Source organism: Sipha flava, unplaced genomic scaffold (assembly GCF_003268045.1).
Source record: "Sipha flava isolate LNK unplaced genomic scaffold, YSA_version1 100_pilon_pilon, whole genome shotgun sequence".
Lineage (NCBI taxonomy): Eukaryota > Metazoa > Arthropoda > Insecta > Hemiptera > Aphididae > Sipha > Sipha flava.
The window spans coordinates 361,571-382,382 of NW_020271714.1; the positions used below are offsets into that span (position 1 = coordinate 361,571).

Here is a 20,812-nt window from a genome sequence, read left to right on the forward strand (position 1 = left end):
TTTATCTTTTTGATTATTAATACTATTTAAATAAAATGAATAAATTAGTATTTTTTATTTTAACTATTTACTTAATAACTTCTGTATTTTATCTTGTGCACGGAGAATGTTGGGAGACCGGATGCCAACCAGATTCTTGGTTAGTCAAAGGCTGTGAGCAATATAATATGAACGAAGTGAGACGATCACCATGTAGTAAAGGTTATGTATATTCTTGTTGTAAAAATATAATCGGTATATCGGATATGGTACAATTAAAAAAAAAAGGAGATATAACATATTATGATTTGGGATTAACTGCATGTGGTCAAGTATATACTAATAGTGACATGGTTGCAGCAATAGCATTTAGTTATTTTACCTCACCGAATCCTAATATGGATCCAATGTGTGGAAGACAAGTAGAAATAATCGATCCTACAACATTAAAATCTATTAAAGTAACAATTAGAGATAAATGCGAAGGTTGCAAAGTAAATGATATTGATGTATCTCCATCAGCATTTGAAAAACTTAAACCTAAAAGTGTTGGAAGGTTCCAAATCATCTGGGATTTTATTTAATGTTAATTAAATGCAGATATGGTTAACAAATATTTATAACGGTTGTCATTTGGGGGAGCAGGGTGTGTGACGACACTTCTAATGTTTGTAATCTCTATTAATGATTCTATGAGTCGTTATAATTAACAGAATATAAATAAAATATTTATACATGTATTATATTATATTATTTATATAAATATATAGATATACTGAATTAGGGTATAGTGGAAAATGAATTCAGACCGAAAGATTGAAAATTAAAATGTACAAATTACTACCCAATAAATTTGTTTACTACAACTTAATTTAAATTTAATTGTCATGTTTAAGAGATTTCAAAACCACTGGTAGTATTTTGGAATTTTAGTTAGTTATATAAATAAATTATTATTTGGTAAATTGTTTCTTTTGTTCTTCAATAACTTAGTTGCATCTTTTTTTCCTTTCGACTTTTCCACCATAATTTTCAAGACAACTCTTATATTGCTATTATTAAAACTCATCAAAATTATCTATATATTTATAATATGTGTTACATGTATAATTGTTGATTAATTGATCATTGATTTATTATATTAAAATAGTAATAATTACTTATGTAGCTGTATACAGATTGTAAAATTAATACAATGAAACTGTAAAAAAATGGATACAAACAATTAAGACTTTATCTTAATAATTATTTTTATATGATTTGAAATGTATTAAATTAAATGGATACATTATGTAAATTGTAAAGTATTAATAAAAAAATTGTTTACCAATTATAAGTTGTTCATATACTTTCTATTAAGAATAACTTTGAATAAAATGTCTAACTTTAACACATCATTAACCAAAAAAATATACTTGTTAGAAAAAATTTGCTGTAGTAACAAAAAGTTAATGATTCATAAATACATCTTTGTAATACTTTGTTAAATTGAAATTTAACATAGATTCCAAAGTATCAACATTCAAAAACTACAAAAGAAACCTATAAGTAAGTTATTTCAGAATTTTGTTACCTATGCCATGGAAGTGGCACCCAACACTACAGGCTGAATTATTTTTTTAATAGACCTAGACTCTAAAGTGGTTATCCTAACAATGTTTAAATTTATTTGATTCCAGACAAAAAATTAAGTTGAAGAAACACAACTGATGGACATTTATCTCATGGCAGGCTATCAACGTTAATGTTACATTTTATGTTGCATTTGATTGGGATAAATGTATGTTTGTGTTAAACACATGTTTTTTAATCAAAAATATTAATAATTAATTGAAAAGCTCTTTCATTGTAGGAAAATAAAATAGATATTGAAAAATAAAAATAAAAAAGATACCAAGTATTGAAAGTCATGATTTGATCTATATTTAATCAAAAATGTCAGTCTTAATTGTCATCAAATAATATGTGATAGTATCATATTGAATGTTTTAATTTCTTCAAAATACAATAAGTATATATTAAGATATATTAATATGGATATGAATAAATATAATTAATAATTCAATTTATTGTATTTGTTTAGTATTTTGGTTAGAAAAATAAATAAAGTGTCATAATTTAACTTATAACATATATTTTAATTAGGTCACAATAAAAGAATCACATCAATTATTAAAAAATTAACATAATCTATTAGAAATAAAACAGTAATATTGAATAACAAAATATTATTCTATGTGATAGATCAATGGCTTACAAATTAAACAGCTCATAAACAACTAAAATAAAGTGTATTTGAAAAAGATAATATATACTTTTATTGAATGGATTCATATAGATTTATTGTTGACAATTGAAGGCATCACGAGATTTTGAAGTTTGAATGATATATCTACATATACAGAATTTAGAATATTTCATTAATTAATTAAATTTAATATGGGGATTAAAGCATTTTTAATTCCAATTGTAGTTATAAATTAAATTTTTTAAATTACCTTCAGATTCATCTTCTGAACAGCTTTCATCTGGTGTAAAACGACATTCATTATCAAGATATGATTTAAGTTTGCCACTAGAGGCCAACATTAAACCTAAAAAAGGTGGTGATGGTTTTAAAGGCCGGGTCAAATATTCAGGATGAAATTGTGTAGCCACATAAAAGGGATGACCTTCAAGTTCACATATTTCCATTCTAATTTTTTCTGTATCTGTTCCAACAAACTTCAAACCAGCTTTTTCTAAATGCTCCACATAGTTATTGTTCACTTCATAACGATGTCGATGTCTTTCTTCAATAGTTTGTTTTCTACCATAAAGTTTAACTAAAATTGTATAAACCCAGAGATGTATTATTCATATAAATATATACAAAGCTAACATTAGGTGACATGTGAAATTATATGTTTCATATTTTTTTGGTTCTATTAATTAATGCTTATTATATTAATAACTTAATTATTTACTATCAATTGTTAGTAATAAGTGAGGAATTAAATCTAACTGGGAAATGTTATAAGAGATGGGTAAAAAAATTTACCAAAATAAGTTATTACTTGAAACATGTATAACATACCATGTGTTCAATTTTAAAAGTAACGGGAAATATTTCAAATGCATGACCTTGAATTCTATTCGGGTTTTTTTTACAGAGTACAGGACAATAAATACATATGTTTTTAATAAATTCTAATTTTTAACTTTTTATTATCAGCGCATGCACAGTAAAATAAAAATTTCTTAAATAGAAACCATCATTTTTGACATTGGATTTGGTTTGCTCTATTTTTATTTTGAGCAACTTTGATCTTTATCTTGCAATAAATACGAATTACCTAGTTTAAAATTTTCGACCATCTTAAAAATGTCAATTTTGAACATACCAAAAAACTGTAAAGATCAAAGTTGCTAAAAAAAAAAATAGAGAAAACCAAATCCAGTGTCAAAAATGGTGGTTTCTATTTAAAAAATTTTTATTTTACTGCGCATGCGCAGATAAAAAAAAAAAGTTAAAAATTAGAATTTATCAAAAACATATGTGTTTATAAATCCTGTACCCTGTAAAAAAAACCCGAATTTTAAGGTCTTGCACATTTGAAATATGTCCTGTTACCTTTAAAATTGAACACACGGTATATAATTATTAATGTTTTACTTACATATGATAGACGAACATTCTTTTTTAAATATTGTAGTTCGTTTACCAAGTCTCATTGTTCCTCCTTTATTTTCAGGACAATGTTCAGGCATTTCAATTATTAATGGTTCTTTGGTATCTGGATTAATTTCAGTAGTATTTGCATTTTCCAAATTTAATACATTTCTAAGAATATCAATGAATACATTAGTTATTTGTATAATCTAAATAATATATGAATAAAAAATTACCTGGCAAATTCAATAACAGCAACTTGTAAACCAAGACAAATTCCTAAATAAGGCTTATTATTTTCACGACACCATTTACATGCTTCAATTTTTCCTTCAACACCTCTGGTACCAAAACCTCCAGGAACAATTACTCCACTAATTAAAAAACCACACAAATAAATATAATGATTAAATTAAATAAATAATGAACTCACTCGCTCCGACATAGTTTTTGCCATGCTTCATGGTAATCAACTGGATTTAATAACTTGGTTTCAGTTTCTAAATTAGCAGCTTCTACATACTAGAAATATAAGGCACACTTTGAAATCAATTATAAAATACTATTTTAAAAGTGTATATTATATTATTACTGTAATAGCAACTTTATGATTAATATGAGCAGCAGCATGGATTAAAGATCTGGACACTGACGCATATGCATCAGTCAGTTGTGTATATTTCCCAACTAACGCAATTTTTATTATTTTTTGGGAATTATCCAATCTAAAAAAACAATAAGGCAATTAATACTTGATTGAAATTCATCTATTTGTTTAATATTATATTATTATGAGACACAATTATACATACATCCAGGAAGATTATTTTAATATACGATAATAATTATTTAATTTTTATTTCATATTGTGAAGTAGAAATTTTTTCTAAATAATTCAATAAACAATACATAAATATTGGATTTTAAACTGTTAATTATTTATACCCTTATATGTATTTTAATACTTCAGATAACATATAAATGTACAGAAATTATTAATTATGCTAATTAAAAAAAAAAAAAAAAAAACATCTATTATCATTTATAAGCTTGTGCAATCATAGAAATATATTTCAACAATTTAGTTAATTTTGTCACTGTATTCAGGAAAAATGTTATGATAGCTAGATTTGAAAAAGTTAATACATAATGACAATTATATAGTTGTATAATATATATTAATTAATATTATTAATATTTTACGTAAAAAAACTGAATACAGTGCATGCAAGAGTTTTATACTAAATAAATATAAAATCAAAGGAATTTAACAAAAAGTAAATAAATTACGTTATTTTAAGTAATGTTTCTATAATTTGAATACTTCAATGTTAAATAGTTAGTAATTAAAGGTTAAGCTTAAAAGGTATAAAGGTTAAGTTTAAGACTTTTAATATTTAATATTAAAACCATATAAACTGAAAAAATAGATTAAAAAAAAAATGTATTTGCACTTACTTCTCAGACAGTTTCTTCCATTGTTTCATGAAAATCCTATTATAAGATGGATTTGAGGGTAAATTTAAACGATCTAGTAAAAAGTCTAATGCTCCTTGTTTTTCCATGAATAAAGGTACTTTGTATATTGAATCCAAATCATGCATAAATAATACCTAAAATAAAAAACACTATTTTAAAATAAAATTGAATTTATACACAACTTATTAACATACTTGTTTTAAAGCCACATCACAGAAATTTGATATTTTTTTCTTTACTTGTTCTACATTAGAACAGGGTTTGGTACTTCTGCAAATAACAAGATCAGGAGTTAATCCTAAACCTCTAAGTTCGCGAACACTAGCTTGCGTTGGTTTTGTTTTATCATCTCCAGTTGCACCAGGCTATAGATCAAACATATTAGAAAAAAATTAATTAAAAATACATCACAACAGATTATGAAATACATGTACCTGTAGTATAAAAGAAACATGAGCGCAAATTAAATTTTCTTTTTTCACTTTAAACTGAAACTGCCTAAAGGCTTCGACAAATGGCATACTTTCTATGTCACCTATTGTACCTCCAAGTTCAACAACACAAACCTGATGAATATAATCAAATTTATATTTATTATTCACAATAAAATATAACATATATTTAGTGAAGTTTTGGTACATACAGAAGAATATGTATTAACTATAGGATAGATATCACACACTTTGAATTGGACATAAGAAAAAAAATTATAGAAAATCAAAAATAATTATTTATTATTAATGTTGAGTAAAAAATAATTAAATTTTATAATGTACCTTAGTAATTTTTGAACAAAAATACATTTTAATTTATAGTTTTTATATTTATAATTCTACCTACTGAGATATTTAGGGGTAATACATTTTTTAAATGGAAGTACATGTTAAATATTATCTATATCATCACTTGAGTATATGATACACAATTATTAGCCTTACATCAGGTTCTACTCCATCATCACTCACTGGTTGTTGGGCAACACGTTCAACCCATTCTTGTATAGCATCTGTGATATGAGGTATAACTAAAACATACAATTAGTTATTATCATGAATATCAAATTATTATTAATATTATGTACATACAACTTGAATAGGTAATTAATAATACAATTATAAGATTATTAATGAAAAATAAATTTTTAATTTAAAAATTTAATTATAGCAAAAAAAGAAATAGATATTTACAAGATCCCTAGTAGATTTAAAAAGGATGTACCTTGAACGGTTTTCCCTAGGTAATCGCCTCGTCTTTCCCGATTGATGACTTCTTGATATATTTTTCCAGTGGTAATATTGTTTTGGCTATGTAACGTGACATCTAGAAACCGTTCGTAATTTCCTAAATCTAAATCGACTTCACCACCGTCATCCAGTACATACACTTCGCCTGGGTAAACAATAACAACACCGATTACAATCTGTAAATGTCCCACGACATGAACGTAACGTAGTCGCTGTACACGTGATACTACTTTACACACCGTGTTCGTAAGGCGAAAAAGTTCCGGCATCAATGTTAAGATAAGGATCGATTTTAATAGACGTCACGTGGACTCCACAAGACTTCAACAACGTGCCGATGGACGAAGCGATTATGCCCTTACCCACACCGCTCATAACTCCGCCGGTGACCAGTATATACTTCATGGCGATTGTTTTTAGAACGAAAACCTCGAATATGGTAATCGAAGTGATAATATATATGGAAATTACCGGTAGTATTTCACGTACCGTTCGAAAACTGCGAAAATACCTCTACAACACTCGAATTACTTGTAATCGGAACCCACTAGTCGATATTAACGAATACCTGCTGGAGTGTCACACGATCGCGGATTAAATAAAACATTTTGCATACCGCATTTCGCATTACTATTGCAGTGGGGCTACGCGTCGTACGTTTCAATAAGCGTGCGAAAAGCGCGGAAAAAAATGTAAACACACAGTTTTAGGTTAATTTTTATCGGCACAATATAATCAAAATAATAATAACAATAATAATAATTTTTTATTTATTCTGTAATATTATTATAATGACATTTTCGGGGATTTAGATTTTTAGCATTGTTAAAAATTTCCGCTTGCGTATAGTATGAGGATGTTATTGCGGAGTTGTACGATTTCTTATGCGTTTCGATTATATTTAACGATAACTCCTTAACAATTTTTTGCGCAAATTGTTCACGTTGGCTCCCTGTAATAGTTTTCACCGTGAAGGTTAAGGTCGTTCATTTTAAAATGATAAGACCGATCAGCTTATTGAAATATTCAAAAATTTTCACCTCAAAACGTCAGTTTTGTCCGACGCCTTGTACGTGGTTGAACTTATTTTTTAACTTTCAATTAATTTGTCATATTCATTTACCAGCAATGGCATCTAAAGAAAAAGTGTGTATATTAGGATCTGGAAACTGGTACGTACAATTTACGTTGGGATTAACGATTTAAATAATAATTTTAACTATTTCAAGGAACTTTATTGATCTTATGTATATTTATATTGGTTAATTTTAATAGTATTCACGATTTAAGTAATTTATAAAAAGAAATGCTTAAATGCATAAATATTATAAATTAAATTAATCATTAATTGCATAGAAATATATTGATGTGATTATTCCAATCAAAATTTTATGTTTAAAAATACCAATTAAATTGATAATTTTATAATTTCACTGTAATAGAATAAATTTTATAGCATTGCTTAGATTAGATTAGTTTAACTAAATTATTCGATTAATTCTAAGTAGCTTTATATTTTTTATTTATTTTAAAATGTATTACTTATGCATATATAATTTTTTATTATAATATATCAACATTTTTGTTATAACTTATTGTTATTTTTGTAATTCGTCATCAATTAACGTATGGATAACCTTCATCTTTTTAACTTTTTTGACGTTTCTATTAATAGTTATGTTCTTATGCAAATTTGAATTGAAGTATAAAAGATTAATATAGTTTTATATTTTTCTAGGATAAATTTTTAGAATTTTCTTGATGACTTATAAATTATTTGAATGTTGTTCTTAAAATAAGTTACAAAAATCTATACTGTACATATGCTTTATATATCTCTTTCTTTGTTATGTATATTTATTTATGTATTTATAGATGCCTGTTAATGTATTTTGAGTGTTCTGTTATAAATAAATTTTAATTACAACTTTAGCCAACACAAATTATTGAAGTATTTAAATTAAAGTAATTAAATACCTTCACCTAATTATTATTTTGGTTGCATTTACATAAGATATAATTTTTTATATCAATAGTAGTAATGAATCAAATTACTGATTATTTTAATTGGCTAGTATTATTTGGTTTTACTTCAATAGGCTATCATTGATTATCTCAAATTGTTTTGATGTATGTAATTGAGACACGTGGAATATTATTTTATGATTATTTTACAAACAGTTAAAAAATGTGAGCAAAATATTAAAATATCTATCTTGCTATTTATGTGAAGTACAAAGTATATGGTTTTATACAATTGGGAAGTAGGTATAAAAATGTACTATTTTTTTCACTATGCCTTTGCATCTAGAGTTTTTTTTTTTAAATTATCACATTCTTATATGAAAGTTTAGAACTGAATAATCAAAAAAAAAAAAAAAAAATAACGACCCAAAATTTTAAGTAGTACTTAGTTATTGAAATTTATTTATTATTAGGTAAAATTGATTATGGTAATATTTAAATTTATTTAAACCACTGCTGTTAATTATTCTCTGTTATTATTAAACTATTTATTCTTTAATACTTCTAATTTTTAATAAAGTATAACATTATGAACCAAAGAGAATCAATGTAAAATAATAATTATTTTTGTATGCTTGATAATAATTGTGTTTACTGAGTTGAAATATTTAGTAAATATCTGTAATTTAAGTTTGATTAACATATTATTTGTATTAAGATTAAAAATAAAATGTTATATTTAAGCTAATCAAATTGTAATTTATTAGTGTAAATCACTAAATATAATCAAATCAAACATAATCGACAATAAAAATTGTATTATATAATTCTGAATAAAAATTATGATAAATTGTTACAATTGTTATTTACCATATAAACGTATTGGTAGCTGTGCATATATACTTCTACACAGTATGGGGAAAAAATCCTGTAACATAAAAATGTAATATATAAGTAATAAATTGCTTTTTTGGAGTTTAAATATATAGAGTAATAGAGTTTCTGGCCTATTCTATCAGGGCCGTCCCAAAGATGAAAATCAGGGGGGTGAATAATATGAAAAATGCTGACTACAATTTTTTTACTCAATGTATGTAATATAATTAACTATATGTAGTTCTATTTTCACTTTTTAACATGTATATATGTGTCAGTGTCGCATGTTCTTAAAATTGACAATTTAATTATATATACTCGTATATAATAATATTTTATATTGTATAATAAGTAGTTCTATAAATTTTATTTGTGTATACACTGTATTACGAAATATGTAATTGTTTTTGTTTTCGTTCAGTAAAATTAGGTGCTTTTAGGTTATAATAAAGTCCGATCACCAACTGGTGCTTTCGTTGAAAGGAATGAGGGGGGGGTGAGATACCCCCAAGACTCCCATTTGGGACGGCCCTGTATACTATACATAACGTCATTGATTATATACTATAAGTATTATTATTATTATGAATAACTAATGATAGCATGTTATTATCTTTCTTTATTATGTGAAAAGTTGAATTGTTTTGAAGCAAATTTTTCAAATATTAGCTTACCTTATATCTTAAGTTCTAAATAAGGTTAATTCAAATTTAAATTAAATTATTTTATTTTAAAATACAGGGGTTCAGCAATAGCAAAAATTATTGGTTCAAATGCAGCACGTTTAGATTCATTTGATTCCACTGTTAATATGTGGGTCTTTGAAGAACTTATTGATGGGAAAAAATTGACTGAAATCATTAACACCACCCATGAAAATGTGAAATATTTACCTGGCAAAAAACTTCCTGAAAATGTGGTAAGTTTTTTATTGAATTTGTTATTGTTTTATTATTATATTTATAGGTACATTATTTTTAAAACTTCTATGATTTGTTATAAATTTACTATAAATTTGGTGTATATTTAAATAAGATTTTATATCTTTAAAATAAAATTACGTAATTGTATTTTCAAACAATTAGATCAAGGTTTATTCAGTAGTTTTTAAAAATTATAACTATTTTTAAATCTGAGTATTTAAAAGGTCACTTACATACCTGTTTGTTTTCTTTTGATTTAATCTTAGCTGTTAAGTTTACAAGATTTGAGTACATCTTTCGAGCTATTTTTAAATATAAATAATAAATTAAAAAAACAAAAAAACCTTTTTTTGTATTTTTTGTGTCTAATGTATTGTTTTTATGTATTTGGAATACATTTTTTAGTAAACACTTATTATTTGTATAATTATTTGAAATCTAGCGATTACAGAAGAAAAATAATAAAAAACATTAAAATTATATTAACCGATACATCCTTAATTTGGCTCAGAATTTTAAATATAAATCTTTATTTTTATAAATTGATTTGCCTATTTTATTTAGTTGTATTTAATATACGTGTATCATCACAAATATTGAAAAAAAGAAACAAAATGAACATTTTATGTTTTAATAATTGGTAATTTATTTTTAATATAATTGTGATTGATAATATGTTGTGTTGCATTGGTTAGCCACAGACATAGATCTGTAATGTAATATAACACTGCCTAATATTGCTTGCTCCTGGATATATGATTATTCAGGTTTCTAGTACCAAAGTCATGCTTCTGTGTTACATTATGCTGTAACACTCCAACCAATGTAAAAATTCTACAGTTTTTCAATTAAATATTCAATGACTCGAGCTATTGCTGTATTTAAAATAAAAATTATGGTAGACTTGATAAACTACAAATAAAATTGTTTTATGTGCAATAATATACTCCTGTTTCTTAGAACTTTAAAACGTTTTTATTTTTCATGTAATATATATTATATTATATTCTTCTTTGAGCTTATCTAAAGTTAACAGACCATTTTTCTTATATTTTATGGAGAAATTTTATTTTTCTATTGTAATTACTAAATTTTAATTTATTATGAAATTATTTTTAATGATTTATGTGTCAAAAATAAAATAACAAACCTGTATGAAGTTTTTTCTTTTTATAATTATAGTATTTATATTGTTGATTGGTGATAACCTGTTCTATAATTTAAGACTATTCATATATATATATATATATATATTTAAAGTTATTTAAACTTATTTCATTCTTTACTTAACTGTATATATTATAGTGTCTATATAAAATAATAAATGTTTATGCATCCTAGTGTACATCTCATGTGTATAGAATTAATTCTTATACTTTATGTAAACAGGATTAAAGGTTGTTTTGTATGAATTATTTTTTTTAACTGTAGGTCATATTCCATAGAATATGTAACTGTGAAATTAAGAACATTTAACTAAAATTCAATATCATTTAATTTTCAATTTTCTTATATTAATTTGATTTACTGTCAATATTTTGGCAGTAAAAAATTTGGTATCTCAATTAATTTTTTTTGTCTTTACTAATTATTTCAATATTAATTTATTGGAATTTTAAATGAATATTAGTTATTAATTTAGTTTTTATGTAATTAGGCTTCATTTAATATATTATTTATTATAAGTCATGGTTTAGAAATATTTTTAATCTTGTTGCCATGAATTATAAGTGGTTAATTACCTTATAATGTAATTTTTGGAACAGCAATAATTCATATAAAACTGATTATTGTTAATAAATTATTATATTATATAAGAAAAGAAAGAGGGGTCAACAAATATTTTATTAATTATTCTATATTCCGTAAAACAAATATTAGTCATTAGAGTCCGATTTAATATATTTGAACTTCAAATTTACTTATGTTTATCATATTTGTTTCTAGTATGTGCTATAGAAAAAATTTGTATTTTGTACATTGTACCTATCAGTGTCCAAAAAAAAATTTTAAGGTTTGTTGATTAGTTTAGTAATTAAATCAATTTTTAGAATTTTTTGTAAATCTTAATTACTATTTTTTTTATTGAACTTTAGCTTTGACGGCCATTAACTTTTTCTGATGAACATTTACATTATTTTACTACTTAATATATTTAATATTTACAATATGGAACTTATGACTAATTATTATTATTATTATTATTTTTATGGGTATTTAAATATTTCTGTGCTCTTGAGAAATTTGGTATACTCTCAGGTTGGCAATTGGTACCAATTGTTTCAAAGATATTTGTGGTTATTTTGTATTTTTTTCTATTTTTTTTTTTTTTTTTTTTTTTTTGTTCTGCATTTCAACATTATGTGTTTAATCGATAGTACAACTCCACATGAAGTGCATTTAGTTGGTGGTTGGTTTTGCATGAGGTATTCATGTATAAGACATGTTTGGCAGATTCTTAGTCGGTTTATTATTATTTCTGTTTTTCTTGATGTTTTTAATTGTTACCAGGAATTGATATGTTGTTTTATTACTCTTAATTTTGTATTTTGGTTGGACCAGTGATTTTGCATGATAAATTTTATATAATTTTTGTGTCTATTATTGTATTATATTTTGATTCGGGAGCTTCGGTTGCTGCTGTTTTTTTAGTTTGTATATCATCTAATTCGTTTTTGTGTATTTTGTAATGTCTCAGTATCCAAATAAACTGGTAAAAAAACAAACTGTATCTTTTTTTACACCAGGAATCCATTAACTTCTTACCCACGCTTCACTCTGGAAAATGTTTTTCTTTCCCATGTGTAATATTGAGGTACTTCTCCATATAAAATATAAAAGTTTTTACAAAGATCAAATAATGCTGTAAGGATTGTTGACCCGATTTTGGAGATCTTCATTATTAAAATAAATTCTTTGTCTGTTTTCCAAATAAATTGTCAAATGAACTACAGTTGGGAAACGTTCATGAATAGGAAATTGAAAAATTTTCCAAAGAGCTTTGGAGAAACTAATATAGAGACCATTCCAATATTTTTCTACTTCATTGATAACATTTTGAAAAGAAAATGTGGCTTGATCAGAACCTTGATGAATATATTTACATATATACTTAATAGCTTTGATAGATATACAAAATTCTATGTTTATGTGCGCATTGAAACTTTGTGAAAGGACTGGATTATAAGGAACAACCCACCTATTATCCACGCTTATTTCTGTTCCTTTGCCACAAACAATTCCTGTTTACACCATATCTGGATATCTGCGCCTGTAGATTGGGTAAACATCATCACCAGTTGGTGTCTCAGGTATAAAAGACTTTCTAAAAATTTTATATAGCTTTTAGCTTTTCTCAATAAATGGACAATCCAACTAAAAAATATTTTTAAATTCAAACCAGTAATTCCTAAGATTAGTGATTTAAACCAAACAAACTCTTCAGCTTTATAATATTAGTATAGATTTTATAAAAATAATTGTGAAAATAATTAATTTTGCTTTGTTTCAAACTTACCTTACAAAAAATATTTTTAAGTTTCATTACTAAATATTGTTATCAAGAGTTTTCTTGCATTAATTTTTCAAAAATTTAAGCAAAAATTACCTAACTCATTTTAAATAAAAAACATTATCAACCTTTAGTTAGAATCTTAAAATGTTAAAGATATTATATATTAGATACCACATTATTATTTAATAATTTAATGACACAAATATTATACTAAATAAACACAATTCACTTTATTTGAAAGAATAAATTATAATGTTTTATCTTTTAAAAAACTTATATTTAAGTACTTATTATATAAATGTTCACTTATGTCTAACTCCGAATTATCAAATCCTTTTATTTAGGTTTATTTACATATATATATATATATATATATATATATATATATTTCATTCATTTAATTAAGATATGAATTTTTATTTAATGTCTTCTTGCTAATAACTTATTAAATAAAATGTAAACTATGATTAAACTGTAAGAAGTTAATATTTTATTTAGGTTGCTGTACCAGATGCTGTTGAAGCGGCTAAAGATGCTGATATCTTAGTGTTTGTTGTTCCTCATCAATTCATACCAAAATTGTGCTCTAGTCTTGAAGGAAACATTAAGTCTACTGCTGTAGCTCTATCATTAATTAAAGTATGACTAAAAAAAATAAAATAAATTGTTTTTCATAGTCTTAATGTATTTTAAAGGGATTTGATGTAGCTGAGGGTGGTGGAATAGATCTTATTTCACAAATTATCAAAAGACATTTAAAAATTGATGTCTCGGTGTTGATGGGTGCCAATTTGGCCAATGAAATTGCTGATGAAAAGTTCAGTGAAACAACAATTGGTAAATTTTAAACTTGAAATATTTTATTTTAATATTTAAAAATTGTTTTGTTTATATAGGATGTAGAAACAAAACAGTTGGGCAAATTCTTAAAAATTTAATTCAGACTGACTATTTCCGTGTTTCTGTTGTTGATGATGTTGAAGCTGTTGAAATTTGTGGAGCCTTAAAAGTATGATTATTTTAAAAATTATTTATTTGTATATTGTATACCTATCAATATATTTTATGTTAATTTAGAATATTGTTGCTGTTGGAGCTGGTTTTATTGATGGTTTAACACTTGGAGATAATACTAAAGCAGCCATCATACGTATAGGTCTTATGGAAATGATTAAATTTGTTGATACATTTTATTCTGGTGCTCGTCTTGCTACATTTTTGGAATCCTGTGGTGTTGCTGATTTAATCACAACATGTTATGGTGGTCGCAACAGAAAAGTATCTGAAGCCTATGTGACATCAGGAAAAGTAAATTAAATGATTCTATATTTTAATCAGCTAAAATATATTTTCCAATTATATATAATTTTATTAACCATTTTGCACTAACTTAATATAAATTTACGAAACAGAAAAGTATCTAAAAATTGGATTTTTCATGAAAACTTAAATATTTTATATTTTTCAAAATGTATTAATATAATGATTTGATTAGTGGTATTTTCATGATATATTGGAACTTAGCTAGGTGATTAGTAAAATTTTATATTATTCAAACAGAAATATATTTTAAATTTAAAGGATGTAGATCAAATAGACCTCTATGTCTTCTAGACCGTGGGTTCTCTACCTTTTAAGTTCCCGGCCCCTTTTAAAACTATTTTATGAGTTCACGTTCATCCTTCTCGTTACCATAAGATTGATGTGTGCATAATATATATATATATATATATATATATATATATAATATACTTTAATGTTGATTATTAGATTAATAAGAATACAACTTCAATGAGGTTTTTTTAATTTAAATTGATTTATTTGCATAAAAAAAAAAATTTAAATGGCGACGACTGACACAGCGGCAAAGCACAGTATATAAAACGGCAACCTTTTCATTTTTCGTGTTTTTTTCAACATTTTTACGTCTCCTTTGAAATTTTGTTATGCCTTCCTAAGGGGGCGCACCCACAGGTCGAGAATCACTGTTCTAGACAATATAACTCTTGGTTGATATTTTTTCTGATCATGACACAAAAATAATTTTCAGTTTATTATTAGTAGGATATTAGAACTAAGGTTATAATATATTATAATTATAAATTTTTATAGTCTGATAGTTATTGTTCAAATTTATATTTAAATTTTACTTAGAAAACTCACATGATTTTATCTGAAAACCATAATTTAATTAATTTAAAATTGAGTTTTGTGTTGCATACTGTATATTTATTAGAATACTTACATTGGTTATTATCATTAAATGTTGGTTAGGTTATAAATTGACTATTTAATATTAAATAATTTGTGTATCAATACATTTTAAATTAAATTAAAAATTAAATCAATTATTATACTTTTTAAGTTAACTAAATTAATGTAAATAGCAATTAAAAGATACTACATTTTATAAAATATATAAAATAACTGAAATTAATTTAAATATGATCCTCCATCTATCCAATGTTATTTAATTGAATGTTCATATTTGTTATAGTTTTTAATTAGGCTTAAATGATTTATAGGAATATTTTTAATGTATTTATCAAATATATACTGAATAATAACTATATTTATAATGGTTGTAAAATGTACAAAATGTAAATTAGTAAATATATTAGTATTTTTAATAACCGCAATGCATGGTAATACTATTCATTTTTTTGATTATTTAAGTCCATTGAAGAACTTGAAAAAGAAATGTTAAATGGACAAAAACTCCAAGGGCCAATTACAGCTGCCGAAGTAAACTTTATGCTCAAAAATAAAAATATGGAAAATGAGTAAGATATATACTTTAAATGCCAATTTATATTTAAGTAATTATATTTTAATAATTTTTCAGTTTCCCATTATTTACCACTATTCATAAAATTTGTACTGGACAATTAGTACCTAAAGATCTAATTGAACAAATGAAAATAAATACCAGCAAGTAAGTTAAATAAGCTGTCAATTTGTATATGTTGAAAATATGTGTTTCATGATAAAATTGTTATCAAAAAGTGTTTATTTTTCTGCATTAAAAATAATGTTATTTGTTTTATTTTATGAGTTATTGCATTTATTTAACTTGTTTTTAATTTTAAAATATCAATTTTAGTTTTGATAACATTAAACCTTTTTAACTGATATAGTGATTGAATTTATAATACTTAAATATTAAATTAACTTTGGCAAATATATATTTAAATACTTCAATTCTAATTATTATTTAAGGATACATCATATTTTTAATAAATTGTTTCTTTAAATTTTAATACATGTAGATTTTAAAAATTATTTAGTTTTTACTTTTTCCTATTTTGTTAAGTACCATATTTTTTTAGTTTGTAACCATAAAATTGCATGTATATGTATGAAAATAGCTTCTGTATTGTTGGATGTATTGGTTTTATATTGTATTTAACCTATCAAAATAAAAATAAATTATATTGTCATAGCTATTTTAAGTAAATAGTAGCCATTAAAAACCATCAAAATTTAGTTTATTATTAACAGTATTTGCCTATTATATGAATCAATTATGATAAAATACATGAAAAATAAATTAATGATTGTGCGGTATTTATTTTTAAAATATTCATTTTTTACTCAAATAACATTATCTTCATGTCCTAAAAATCCTTATTATTTGAAATGCATGCATAATATTTCATGAGTTTTAATTTATTTAACTAAATTGTTTTGTATAACATTACAGGTCTGATGAAATAAATCTGGAAAAATGTAACTTGTAGGAATATATTTTTAATTTAAATATAAATGAGTTTTTTTTAATAAATTGTGTTATTTTATTATAGGAATCAAGCTGGTGGAGAATAATTTGGATAATTGTACCAAAAGTGCTAGGGTGTCTTAATTTCTATATACCTATTCACTATTTATATGTTGTATGAATGCACATTGATGTCAGTTTGTTTTATGACATACTTGTTACCATTATATTGTAGATTAATTTGTGTTAATTGTTGTAATCGTTGCACTACTTTGCACTACCTCAAAACAAATGCACCAATTTCAAATGTTATTAACTTATATTGTACTAAGGCAATCAAAATATAGTTATACTCATACATTTTAATAGTTATAATAAACATGTGTATTAAAGTAATGAAACAATAATCAATCCAGAGATCACTATCATGACTAGTAATAATATTTCTTTAAAACTGCTAGGATCCTCTTCATATCTGCTTTTGATAGTTAACCTTCGGTCTTTTAATTCCCATAATGGTATAATGATACTTAGTATATCTGGTATCATTAAGAAGAGATCTCTTATCACCTGAAAATCAAAGATTTAAGTAATTTACTACGGTCAGGTACCATACAGTTTAAGACATAGTTAATTCATACAATTCAGAACACCATACTGTTGGTATTGTATTATCATGTATTGTTCCAATACAGACACAGGATGTCCCGACAAAACATTTTTGCCTGAAATGCTGGACGGACTGTTGATTTGTTACTGAATGAATGCTCATTTAGCATGTTAAAATGAATTATTATACTTAAACAAGTATTGAAATATTTCGCAAAATGTTATAGTATGTGTCTGACTAGTGTGAATCATACTTGATAGTATACTAAGTTGATACATTGATAATTACACTAAACGAAATAAAATTAGAAACATATTAACAGGATAGGGAAAAATGTTGGAAGATTTAATAATACAAGAAAACAAAAAAAAATTTAAAACCATGAATGCAATAATCCAAAATGATTCTATACTTAAATTTTATTAGACATATGAAGTTTTATGAAATTAATTTTCAGCGGCTTCATAATAATTTTATATGAACTACGGAAAACAATGTCCTTAAAAGTGATGCCTATTTTACTATTAGTTGCAGTATATAAAATAAATAAATAAGTATATAAAAAACTAATGGATGATTTATTTGATATTGAATTAGGAACTTGAGTATCTAATTGAACAAATGAGAGTTACTAAAAAATATGTTCTCCATATTTACAGGAAATATAAGAGGGGTTCTTTCTTATATTAAGTAGAACTAATTTAAATTTTAAAGTCTAGTGTGTTTTGAGTAAAATAAATCTGTTCTTTATACTTAGCCAATTTTATTGTGTTATAGTCCATGAATTATTAAGTAAATAATGCAACATATGCTTCAGAATTGTGGGAAAAAGTTATATAATGCTAATAATTTATTTATGTAACTAACAACAAAATTTAAAAAAATACAAAATGCGCATATGATTATTATAAAAGAAACAATTGAACCAAAAATGACATGTAGTAAATCCTGAAAATAATATATGGAATACATTGATATAATTCATTTAATTTGCTGTAGACATCAATATTTTTGAGGGTGTATAACATATTACATTTATTGTTGATTTACACTAGTTATAAAATTGTTCGTCAGTTATTTCAAGACTATTGACACAAAATATGTCTTACTTGATGTGCGTATCCATGTCCTCCAATCACATTTATAACAAACTGATCAAAGCCAGCAGCTAACATATGCATCAAGCCCACGGCAATAATGGAAAACAAGTGTCCTTTATTTATTTCTTTTCTGCGATCGCATATTTTATACACAATGCAAGTAGAGTAGAGTTCGGTGATAGTGAAGAATATTTGATGATTCCATTGCGAATAGAAGTCATCATTCCAATAGTTTACAAACGACCACCTTGAAAACATTGTACCGTAAAAGCTCAACAAAATCGGTCTTAGTAACAAACTAACCAAGAATAGTAGTGCGAAAACATTGATAAAATAAACAGTAACACCATTTTATAACGCAGTTGCCTGTCAAAACAAATGCTTACAATGTTTTTGGTGCATTCGTACAGTATGATTGCACACACCATCGTGATCACCCATATTTTGAATGTGTTGTATGTAGCGTTGAAGTACATGTGTTTATACTTAGCGACACCTGCTTCGTATGGTCCTACGAAAGAAACGAAAGCAAAATAGTCTTGGATTACGATTCGAACATCAGTGATAGCTTCTATAATGGTACCGTGGGAAATAACCTTACCTTTGAACACGGTGTCCCAACACGAACACGTACAGTGTTCCTTATTGACATTAACGTTGAAGTCGCTCCAAAACTTGTCTAACACCAGTATGTGGATGGCCGGTAACAGGACAGGCATTAAGAGTGCTAAGCACTGTGCTCTTTTCAAGACGCCCGTCAGGACCATCATTGGGAGCAACCTTGACAATCGATCGGATTTCATGTGCCGTTTACTTACTCATAAGTGTTTTTCTCTGGGAATGCAATACCATTGACGGTCAACCATGCAATGGTTGACGGCATTGTTCGGATCGAGGCAATAAGTGTTTATTAAGCACACGACATCAGAGATCAAGTGAACACGGAGAATTCGTAACGGCCAACGAACTCGATTCATCAGAAGTAGTATACCAAACGCAGTGATGGTAGGTGATAGCAATCAGAATTCCCAACTAGAAGCCTTAAATTTCTCTTTTTTATGTAAATTTCCCTGCAAAAATATTTTGCTCACTTCGCTGACTAATACATAACAAATAATACACTTTTTTCATTGAAATGTTCGAACCCTTACTTCTACCATTAATTATAAATATTTTAGTATTTATAATCAATGTTCTAAGATTATAACACTGTATAATATTTTATTAGTTTATGATAATAGCATATTATAATTTTTCAAATCTAATGTTTTACTTATACAAATTATAATAATATTTTAAAATTTTAAAGAATAACTAGACTTTTTATGTCGAACTTCAATTCATCATTGACAAGCTCTGTAAAAATTAATTCCAAACAAACCATTATGAATTGAAAAATGTATTTTTCATTAAGTTTCAAGTTCATTGGTAACTTTTATATGTACCTATAAAAATATTAATGTAAATAAAAATAAATTGTATGTTTTCTTGACTCAATAATTAATCATAACAACTTTTTTTTTTTAATAGCTAATTTCAATAACACTGAACACGTGTGATTTCATACCTACCTTATAATATGTACAAAATATATAAATAAAATAATATACATATGAGTACTACAATTAATTATTATGTTTTTTTCAGTAAAGTTACATATCAGATGATACAATAACAAAGATATTAAAAAAGTTATCAAATAACAAACAATTTATTATTAACAACGTAATAAAAGAGAAAATAGTAAATTAT

General features: G+C 25.1%; 4 protein-coding genes across 8 annotated transcripts; 2 read left to right on the forward strand and 2 right to left on the reverse strand.

Annotated features, from left to right (window-relative positions):
• Window positions 1-1,040, forward strand: LOC112679504 (papain inhibitor-like). The gene has a single exon (XM_025549331.1). It carries the CDS (start codon window positions 36-38, stop codon window positions 561-563), a length of 528 nt encoding a protein of 175 aa, XP_025405116.1. The 5' UTR covers window positions 1-35; the 3' UTR covers window positions 564-1,040.
• Window positions 1,041-2,194: 1,154 nt separating this feature from the next.
• LOC112679429 (CTP synthase 2) lies at window positions 2,195-7,260 on the reverse strand. The gene is made up of 12 exons (XM_025549224.1): window positions 6,594-7,260; window positions 6,329-6,499; window positions 6,049-6,134; window positions 5,545-5,676; window positions 5,305-5,475; window positions 5,090-5,244; window positions 4,224-4,356; window positions 4,065-4,153; window positions 3,868-4,005; window positions 3,639-3,802; window positions 2,478-2,804; window positions 2,195-2,371 (listed from the first exon to the last, which is right to left on the reverse strand). The coding sequence occupies exons 1-12, from the start codon at window positions 6,757-6,759 to the stop codon at window positions 2,310-2,312; spliced, it is 1,794 nt and encodes a 597-aa protein (XP_025405009.1). The 5' UTR covers window positions 6,760-7,260; the 3' UTR covers window positions 2,195-2,309.
• A 97-nt stretch (window positions 7,261-7,357) lies between these two features.
• LOC112679464 (glycerol-3-phosphate dehydrogenase [NAD(+)], cytoplasmic) lies at window positions 7,358-17,713 on the forward strand. Of its 4 annotated transcripts, none has more exons than XM_025549272.1 (10): window positions 7,358-7,526; window positions 9,937-10,114; window positions 14,131-14,271; window positions 14,328-14,469; window positions 14,529-14,641; window positions 14,710-14,940; window positions 16,309-16,415; window positions 16,478-16,567; window positions 17,336-17,368; window positions 17,436-17,713. In XM_025549272.1, exons 1-10 carry the CDS (start codon window positions 7,483-7,485, stop codon window positions 17,455-17,457), a joined length of 1,101 nt encoding a protein of 366 aa, XP_025405057.1. In that variant the 5' UTR covers window positions 7,358-7,482; the 3' UTR covers window positions 17,458-17,713. The 4 variants fall into 4 exon arrangements, with proteins under 4 accessions (XP_025405057.1, XP_025405067.1, XP_025405075.1 ...); XM_025549282.1 differs by having other exon boundaries at window positions 7,366-7,526; window positions 17,336-17,361; XM_025549295.1 differs by lacking the exon at window positions 7,358-7,526 and adding an exon at window positions 8,523-8,618 and having other exon boundaries at window positions 17,436-17,710.
• Window positions 17,698-20,058, reverse strand: LOC112679491. Of its 2 annotated transcripts, XR_003148219.1 has the most exons (5): window positions 19,662-20,058; window positions 19,364-19,571; window positions 19,070-19,307; window positions 17,992-18,249; window positions 17,828-17,920 (listed from the first exon to the last, which is right to left on the reverse strand). XR_003148219.1 is itself a non-coding variant. In XM_025549318.1 (4 exons), the coding sequence occupies exons 1-4, from the start codon at window positions 19,861-19,863 to the stop codon at window positions 17,738-17,740; spliced, it is 831 nt and encodes a 276-aa protein (XP_025405103.1). In that variant the 5' UTR covers window positions 19,864-20,058; the 3' UTR covers window positions 17,698-17,737. The 2 variants fall into 2 exon arrangements, 1 of the variants encoding a protein (XP_025405103.1); XM_025549318.1 differs by lacking the exon at window positions 17,992-18,249 and having other exon boundaries at window positions 17,698-17,920.
• Between the last annotated feature and the right edge of the window lie 754 nt (window positions 20,059-20,812).